The sequence below is a fragment of the Centruroides sculpturatus genome, unplaced genomic scaffold, assembly GCF_000671375.1.
Source record: "Centruroides sculpturatus isolate CEXI.00-Female unplaced genomic scaffold, Cexi_2.0 scaffold75, whole genome shotgun sequence".
Lineage (NCBI taxonomy): Eukaryota > Metazoa > Arthropoda > Arachnida > Scorpiones > Buthidae > Centruroides > Centruroides sculpturatus.
In genome coordinates, this window is record NW_019384342.1 from 960,077 (window position 1) to 970,033 (window position 9,957).

At 32.6% G+C, this 9,957-nt stretch overlaps 1 protein-coding gene and 1 pseudogene across 1 annotated transcript in view; one reads left to right on the forward strand and one right to left on the reverse strand.

Moving 5' to 3' along the window:
- Nucleotides 1-9,957, forward strand: part of LOC111634544 (WD repeat-containing protein 43-like) — an 87,742-nt gene that overhangs the window by 69,980 nt on the left and 7,805 nt on the right. Inside the window, exon 13 of the mRNA XM_023379342.1 lies at nucleotides 1,179-1,292. Within this exon, the coding sequence (XP_023235110.1) occupies nucleotides 1,179-1,292 (114 nt within the window). The remainder of the gene's footprint in view (nucleotides 1-1,178; nucleotides 1,293-9,957) is intronic.
- Nucleotides 4,348-5,738, reverse strand: LOC111634620 (annotated as a pseudogene).

Genomic DNA, 9,957 nt, shown 5'->3' on the forward strand with positions numbered 1-9,957 from the left:
TTTTCTTTGCCTTTTATAATTGTTCTGACCGTCGATTCCGGTAGATCAAACTTCTTTGCCAATTCACAAATTTTCATTTTTGTATCGAAGTCTTTAATAATGTTAACTTTACATTCCAAAGATAAAGTTTTTCTTTTCTTGTTTGATGCAGAAGAATCAGTTCTACTTTGTTTGGATGACATAGTAGAGTGTTAATATTAATCATATTCGTTATTGTAAACCGCGCTTAAGTTAGGCGCCATCTATTCATTTCTTTTGCATGTCCGACTATCAAAAGACCGCTTGGGATCGAGTCTGTTTATAATTTGAAAGGTAATCTTGTCAGTTGTATATACAAAAGGTAAATTGTTTACAAAATGAGTCTTTGTTTATTATCTGATAAATGTATACTTTTTTCGTCAATTGTTCACGATTGCAGATGCCTTTTGTGTAAAATCCAAGTCAAATGTATGTAAGCTAATAAATGTTCTCGTTAATCTTATCTCGCCTTTTGGTTCGTTCACGGTTACAAGAAATCATCACATAGAGTCTCTCAAGTCTCCGTAGATATAACAAACAGAAATAAATTAGACAAAATAAATTGTAGCTATGTGTCGATTCTGCACGACACATCCGAACCAGTAAGCTAAACATTAGTGTGGGGGGTAGTGAATAATCAAGAGTTGTGTGGCGCTCAAACAAAAGACGAATCGACGAGATTTGAAAATCGCGTAACTCCGGGTTCGCATAAGTCGGGGTATGACTGTATTCTATTTTATTCTATTTGCTGAATTTGCATGTTTAATTTTAGTACTTTATAATTTTTAGGATTGGTAAAGGATTGCACAACAAATTATGTACAATATATATCTTTATCTTTTTATAAAATTAAACTAGTAGTAATAAATCATAAAATTTTGATTACTTGAATAAATTATTTGTTCACTAACAATCAATAATGTACTTTTCTTAAATAGTGTTTTATTTTGAATTAACATATGCAAAGAATAAATTTGAATTTTTATTGTAAAGAACAAACTTTTAAAAAATACATTTCTGAAAATTTATTTGCCATTTTTAACTCATTATTTAAATTCTTAAATGTAGAAAGCAATAAATTAAAACAATATGTTTTTGGAAAGATTGTTATTTGCAAACAATTTATTTTCAATTTATAAATTAAATTTTTAATTATGTAGTGCCAAGAATTAGAAGATTTGCTTACACCAGTTAGTCATCTTCTAGCATCCAGGAGTGAGAGTTTTCAAAAGTTGCTCCAGCTCAAAGGAAGATTAAGTGTAATATTATCACAGGTATAATTTTATTAATTATAAATACAGCTTGTAAAATTTTAGGTTAATTACCTTTATTTCATTCAAATTCTTGCTGTTGAAATTTTGTGATTTGTTCAGATTTCATCTTTGTACTATCTCTAAAGATGTGCTGTTTAGCTCAAAAATACTAATGCATTTTTTGAATTTTTCTGTACTAGAGAAAGTAGCATGGAATAATTTCTTATATAATATATTTGTACAGTAGAGCATCAATTATCTGAATGTCAATCAACTGAAAGCTTTCCAGTTGGCAAATTTAAATTTCTGGTAGTGCTGTGGCGCTGCAATCTTTGGCTATGTCTTGGGCTACTCCAATATTATTTTTGTTGTATGGTGTGTGTGTATTTTAGCTGGCAGCACTAGCGCAACCATGAGAAGGTACTTAAGGACGTGCCAGGATTTGAATGAATTTCAACATGGGATAGCTTAATATATTTTTTCGTACATAATTGGTTATCCGAAAAATCAATTTTCTGAACAACCCCGGTCCCCAATTGATTCAGATAATTGATGCTCTACTGTATTTCCAAAAAATCTCTTTGTATCTATAAAGTGATTAAAAAGCCACTGTGCATCTATATTATAAATAATACAATGTAAATGCACAGTGGCTTTATCATTATTAAATTTATATTAAATATTAAATATCATGATCTACTTCATTTATAAATGTGTTATGACCAAATACTTGATTATCCGGACTAATTGGGGAGGAAGGTAGTCCAGATAAGGAAAAATCTGGATAATCGAAAATAATAATAATTGACAGTGAAAGACATGTACTGTAGCTTCAATATTATTAAATTATTTTTTATTAAGAAATCCAATTGCCAATTTTTGTTTAAAGCCAGCAATTCTTGTTGAAGCTGCTAAATCGTGAATATTTTTAAGACATATAAGTTGTCCTGAGTTACACTCTTCTTGGCTCTCAAATCACTTCATGGCGACATCTAAACATTCAGAATGTGTTGGACCAATATCTCTTACTTCGCAAATCTCTTCTTCGTCTTCTCGATCTTGTTCATCTGAGACAGATATTTCTTGAATTATTTCCTCTTCATTCAAAATTTGGAATCCAGGATCCATTGCAATTTAACCACTCAGTTACATCTTCTTCATTACATTCAGCACATATTGAAATTTGTGTTATTACTAATGCAATGTCTCCTGTACCACAGTGGCGTGCCGTCATTGGAAGCAGTGGAAGCCGCTTCCCTTGTATTTTCTAAAAAATAAATACATATTAATTTTAATTATATGAAAATAATCACACAATATTTTATTATAACTGCATTATGTATCTTATTACAAATTTCTATACTACACGTGAAAAAAAAGATAAGATTGCTATTGTATATTTGAATATTAGTGGCGGAGTGGAAGTGCTCGTATTGTCAGCATCCAAAAAGCCAGATTCACGCATGCGCTCTACAGAGCACCAACCTCACCCGGTTTAGCTGGTGGAAGCTAAACATATACCGCATCCAATTCTATCCAGGACCAGTTCTGGGCTGTTGGCTGCCCTCGCCTCATTATGTGAATCACAAGTAGATTTATAACTTAACCCAACCGATAAGAATTTACTGGTACGTTTTTATGATAGTTCTGTGTGCATTTTTATTTCTGTATAGTTGACAGGAGTTTAAAAAAATCCATTAAAATATTTGATATTTTTATTCCGCTCTCTGATTTTATATTACTTGTGGATTTCAATGTTAAACCAGTGATATTATGATTTCGTATATCCCATCTTTAAGGGGATGTAGAAAAAAATGTGTACAATTCTTGTATAATGTTAAAAAATTAACTGTTACTTTGGCAGCGCCATTTACAATTAAATTTAATGAATGAGAGAGGTACAGAAAAAGCTCTAGAATTTATTTTCCTTAAATTTACGATTTATGTATCCATTTGTCATAAAAATTTGTTTTGTCTTTCCATTTTTTTCCTGAGACTACAAATATTCGAGTACAAAGTAACCGGTTTCGACTTATTTCTACTTAAGAAGAAGTTAAATAATTAAGCGATTAGGGAATTGGGGACATAAACAAAACCCTGATGAAAGAGCTGAAATTTTGCTTAACCGAACCAATCTCTAGCCAAGTACAGTGGAGACTGATTTCTTTGTAATATTAGATGTAATAGAGAGAAATTTTTCCAGTTCAATGACAGTAACCGAAAAGTTGTAAATTTTGGAAATTTCCGTGGACCGTGGTCCTAAAACAAATGATGGACATTCTATTAAGTTTAACATATTTAGATTTTTACAGCTATGGTGAGAAATGTTTAAAATGTACATACAACAACCCTGTTGCGTCCTTTGAGGTATACTAGTGATGCGACAAAAGAAACATTTGGCATTGACCGATATCAGCACCCTCGGGATTTGGCAGCCCATGTGCTTGCACCTACCAGTACCATTGCTGATTCCATCCATTAATCACTCGTAGGGAGCTATTTGAATAAGTGGATTGTTTTAAGATTTAAAAAGTAAAGAAGATTTTATGTTATTTTTATGTATGTTTCTTTACAAAGCTATATTTAATTATAGTTTTCTTTAAAAGTATATTAATATAATTGAAGAATATTTTGTACCAGGTATGTACTGTACATCCACCACACTTTTTATTTCACCAAGTAAGTTTTTATTATTTTATTTATAATTTTAGCCCTTATATTGTGGCTAGCAATTAAGAATGTAATTGTGATATTAAAAATACATTTAGAGAAATCTACGGTTTTTACTGGCTTATCGAACAAACGATACGAATTAACCCTTGACCATCAGTGACGTGCATTATCTGATTGCCCCTGGAAGTCGGCTTCTTACAGAAACACAGCTTCCCTACTATCAAATGTCATGGCACGCCACTGCTATACCACTTTCTACTGTGTTTTCTACTGTGTTACTGGAATTTTCTAATGGTCTTTTCAAAATTTTATTCCATGATTTTCTCAAAGTTGATACATCTATAGAATTCCAACTCTCTGCTGCCATGTAGCAACAGTCTTTTAAATTTATTTTCTTATGGAAGCTGATAACTGGTTTCTTCGTTATTTTCGTCTGCTAGCAATAATCGTCGAAGCATCTGTTTTCTATACAAGCGTTTTACTGTTTCTATCACACCCTGATCCATCGGTTGTATTACTGATGCGACATTTGGTGGAAGAAATTTTACCGTGAACATTTTAACAATCTGGTTTAAATATTCTATAGATGGGTGGGACGGTGCATTGTCTAGTAATAATAATGTTTTTCCTCTTTTATCTATGGAGTTTTGACATTTTTTCACTTCTGGAATGAATTGCTTTTCATACCATCATTTAAAAATTTATTCATTTGTCCAGGCTTTTTTCTGATGGTCATATTCAACCGGAAGACTTCTGATATTTTTAAAGCATCTGGGGTTCTTTGATTTCCCAATGACAAGCAGTGGGAGTCTGTGTCTGCCTGTTGCATTGGCACACACCATAATGGTGACACGTTCTTTACTAGTTTTGTACTCTGGTGCAGTATTTTCACGCCTTGATGCTAAAGATTTGTTGGGTAGTTGTTTCCAATTTAAACCGGTCTCGTCAGCATTGTAAATAAATTCTTCGTCAAATCCTTCCTTCTCCACGAACTCCTTCAATGTGTCAATGAAAGTGTTTGCTGAAGGTATGTCAGCAGACAGCTTTTCCCCATGAACTTCAAGTTCCCTGATACCATGTCGTCTTTTGAATTTTTCTACCCAGCCCGAACTTGCTTTGAAGGTGGGATCTCCATTTAATTTTGTATTGAAAAATATTGCTTTTTCACACAATAATGGACCATATATTGGCTGGCCACATGATCTTTGTATGAACCACATAAACAAACACTCTTCAACTTCTTCATTTCTTGATTTTTTCATAACTTTACGCTCTGATGTTCCATCTTCTGACATTAAACAATCAGTAAACTTCATAATTTTTTCACTTTGTTTTTTATATCTGAGATCGTTGATGTTCCAACACCATATTTATTAGATAAAGAACGTCCAGACTCACGTTTCAAAGCATTGATTATATCCAATTTGTCTTTTAATGATAATACAACATGTTTTCTTTTCAATGACATATCGGTAATATTAAAAATAAACACTGTATTTAAATCGTGATGAAATTTTCAAGAAGCAAATGTTTGTATTAAATTTGGACTACATTACTACTGACCAGCACTAACACACTGCCTGTTGTTTAAAGGCCCTCTGGTGGTGCAAGAAGACAGATTTTATAAAATAAAAAGCAGTTGAAACTCAAATTTTTATTCATAAAAATGCAAACTATCGTTTTATGACGAGTAAACTTTTTTGTTGCGTTCATGGCTTTTAAGTACAGTAATGCATAAACCTTTGAAGCATGAGGCTCCTCTTACTGTGAGACTGTAGGCAGTGGGCCACATCACCCATGCCTTATGCTGCTCTTGGCCATAGAAATGATGTAATTTGAATGTAAATTATTTATAAATATGTATGTCAAATTATATTTTTATTACGATGCAAAATGTATTAAAAAGTTTACGACCACTGTGCCAGGTGAGACGTTGTTGGAACAAAAATAGTTATGCATTCCATCACATACATAAACAGTATTGCAATTCGCCAAGTGCAAATCAGCAAATTCGTAAAATTTTTGTTTATTTTGAACAATCCGGATAATCGAGGCTCTATTGTATCTAAAATCAAAAATATCAGCTATGGTATCTTAAGGAATTTTCCATAATTTTAATATTTTGACCTTGAATAAGTTCTCGCTGTTTTCCTACAGATGGCTTTACCAGAACTGCATGCGTGTAGTTTAAGATGGTGGCGCATCTGTAAGGAAGCTTGAAATTCAGTATATGTATTTCGCTGGAGTGTAAACAACTTTTTTTTCATAGTGTTAAACATGTTGAGTTTTGTGCCAAAAAAAAAGAGTTTTTGCAGGGAATTTTATTACACTATTTTATTAAAAAAAAATCTGCAGCTGAAGTACACAGAATTCTTGTTGAGACATGGCTACCATGCTCTGACACAACAAGAAGAAAGAGTTTAGACACTTCAAAAATAATGGTTTTGATGTTGAAGATAAAGAATGCTCTGGCACACCGAAAAGGTTTGAAGACAAAGAATTGGAGGCATTACTTCATAAAGATTCATGTCAGATGCTAGCTGAACTTGCAGAATCATTAGGAGTTGATTACACAACAGTTTTGAAACATTTGAAAGTATTAGGAATGATTCAAAAGCAAGGAAATTGGGTGCCATAAGAGTTGAAGCCAAGAGATGTTGAACAGTGTCTTTTCATGTGTGAAGAACAGCTGCTTCAACAGCAGAAAGGGGAAGGTTTTTTGTATCGTATCATGTGACTGGTGATGAAAAGTGGATACACTACGATAACCCTAAGAGTTGAAGATCGTGGGGTAAGCCCCGCCATGCATCAACATCGTCACCAAAGCCAAATATCCATGGTTCAAACTTCTGCTCTGCATCTGGTGGGATCAGCTGGGTGTAGTTTATTATGAGCTACTCAAACTGAACGAAATCATCATGGGAGATTGCTATTGACTACAATTGATGTGTTTGAGCTGAGCATTGAAGGAAAAATGGCTGCTATACAAGCAGAGACATGACAAAGTGGTTTTGCAACATGACAATGCTCGGCCACATGTTGCACAACCTGTGAAAACCTACTTGGAAATGCTTAAATGGAAAGTCCTACTCCACCCACTGTATTCACCAGACATTGCCCCTTCCGATTATCACTTGTTCTGATCGATGGCACATGGCCTGGCTGAGCAGCACTTCCATTCTTATGAAGATGCCAAAAAATGGATAGATTCTTGGATAGCCTCAAAAGATGTTATTTTTCTGACGTGGAATTCAAATGCTGCCAGAACAATGTGCCTGCGTGTAGTGGCTAGCGATGGACTTTCAGTGACATGTTTTTTACGGCTTTTTTTAAAATAAAGCATTAATTTTCACGAAAAAGCAGCGAGAACTTATTCAAGGTCCCAATATAATTCAAATTATTATTATTATAATGTAGAAAGGTTAAAGGTGAGAATTTCAATGTCATGTTAAACTTCATATTTCAGTATTGCTGCTTGTAATAGCATAAATGTTCAGCATCACAGCATTGATTTGTTAAGAAAAGCATAATATATTACACTAGTTTTTCATTTTCAGACTTTTCATAAAAATTTTTCAAAAATTGTGTTACTAATAGAATATCCTAGGATCTGATAGATGTTAGATGCTGGCAGTGCTATTAGTCATAGAATTTTTAAATTAAATCAAATAATTTTAGTAACTCTTATTTCAATGTGCAATGTCTATTCCAAACTCCTGGAATTTTGGGATTGCTATTTTGGACAGAATCCTATATCTAATTTCATAATTTAATATGGGACATTGTTCTCTAGGCTGATCAATCCCATTGTGGATCACTCATAATTGGTGTAACTGTGACTGATAATGTATCCTAGTATACCACTTTCATTTCAAAATTGTTATGCAATTATTCAGTTTTTTTTAAGTAAACAGGTTTTAAACACCATTTAAACCATTGAAAGTATACATATTATAAGCTGCTTATTGTCATCATTTTGGGACTAACCTGTACTGATGACATTAACCTACCCTACTTTAAGCTTAATAACTAATTGATGACACTAAAGTTAATGGAATTCCTGTTTTTATTGTTTTAATGTGTTTTTTTAATGTTAGAACCAATTAGAAAATATAAAACTTGGAAATTATTACAGTAGAATGTCATTTTAATGGATTTTTTTTTCTCCAGGTCCCTGCCAAATCAGTGTAATTTTACTTCTTTTTAGTGGATCCGTAACTCAGAATAACAGATTTTTTTTTCTAGCTCCATCTTTGATAAGCATCATATTTTTCAACCTTTAATTAATAATTGGATGTTTCTGAATACTGAATTCAAAATTATGGTAACCGTAATGATTATAGGCTTAGTTTGCACAGAGTATAATGTACTCTGTGCAAACTAAGCCCATAATCATTACGGTTTTTATTGCTAACATTGCAGTCATGCATTAGTTCCCTTCTGTAGCACATTGATTAGTGGAGGGAAATTACTTCCAGCTTAACACTTCCAGATATTCCATACATACACATTTTTATTCAAAATAAAAATAAATAATAGAATATGCTAATTATTATCAGTCATTTTAGAATTAGCATGTCCCAAAATACTTACACTATTACTCACTTATAAAACTATGTTTATTGTAATCAGAATTTTAGTTAGTTAAGAAATATCTATTTATTTGAGGATAATGTTGTCTTTTTTCCACTAAGAGCCTCAAAATGTTCCTAACAATTGATAATGATAAGTGAAGACAGTTTTAATCATTATTTGCTCACAGTAAATGTTGTTTAAATTGGTGGCATTTTCTTACTTTAATTACTATTGAAGTAATTCATCATATAATTGTTAATGATGAGATTCTACTTTAATTAATTATAATTATCATTTTAATGGATTGCTCAGGGCACTGAAAATCATTTGTTGTTCCAAAAATCTGTTATCTCACAAACAATGGATTTCTCACATTCCTGGGAAAATATCTGTTGTTTGAAAAAATTTTTGTTTTTTAAACCCCCTTCATAAAAAAAACACCTGTACTTGAAATTATTCAGTCTTGAGATTTCTATCATTTATTTTATACTAGTAGCCTGGGACGCCCCCTAGTGGGCGTTATTTACAAATTTCCATGAGGCACGGTTCCTTTGACTTTTGTTCCTATCAATATGCTGTACAGCTCTGTTAAAGTCCCAATGGTAAGATTTACTCTCCGAATGAAGAGGTGGCGACCCCCCCCAAACTGTAGCCCCTGTGCGAACAATAAAGTCAAAGGAACCATACCCCTACTTGCGACCCTTCACGAGATATAAGCCCCTGAAATAATAAATTCCTATTACAAATATACTGAATTATTTATGGGCCAAATGAATAATAATAATTTATATTGTTAATTTAAATAAAAATTAAAATCGTTAATTTGAATGTTTGAAATATGACACATGATAGGGGCACCTCTAGTGTCCGTTATCAAACGGTTACGCGGACAGACACCCATTGAATGGGTTATATATATAGATTTGCATTTTGTCAAATGCCACAAACACAACTACCCAAACTTATATTTACTCGTGTATTATATTATTAGATAGATGTAGAATGAAGTTTTCATACTGCTTTGTTTCGAAACTGTCTTAAAAGTTGAGAAGTACAATAGGCCTAATTGATATTTTTTTAGTTTGCTCTATTGCTACTTTGTGTGTGGTCTACTCTGAAAGATTCTAGACATGGAAAATGTATCTGTACAGAAACATCTGTTGTATATGTAATAAACATTTACATAAGATACGTCACCAGGGCCCGTTGAATGGGTTATATATATAGGCCTCTAGGGGCAGACAATCTGGACATTTGTCAGGGGCGGCATATCTAAAGGGTGGCATTTTGGTTGTGAATGTGACAAAATATTTATAAATTAAATACTTAATTAATCGAAATTTATATTTGTCGATTTTTTCTGTGACTAAAATTACCATGCAATTTACATTTCATATTTATTATTTTTGCCTAAAAGCTAAGAAAATATTTGCATTCC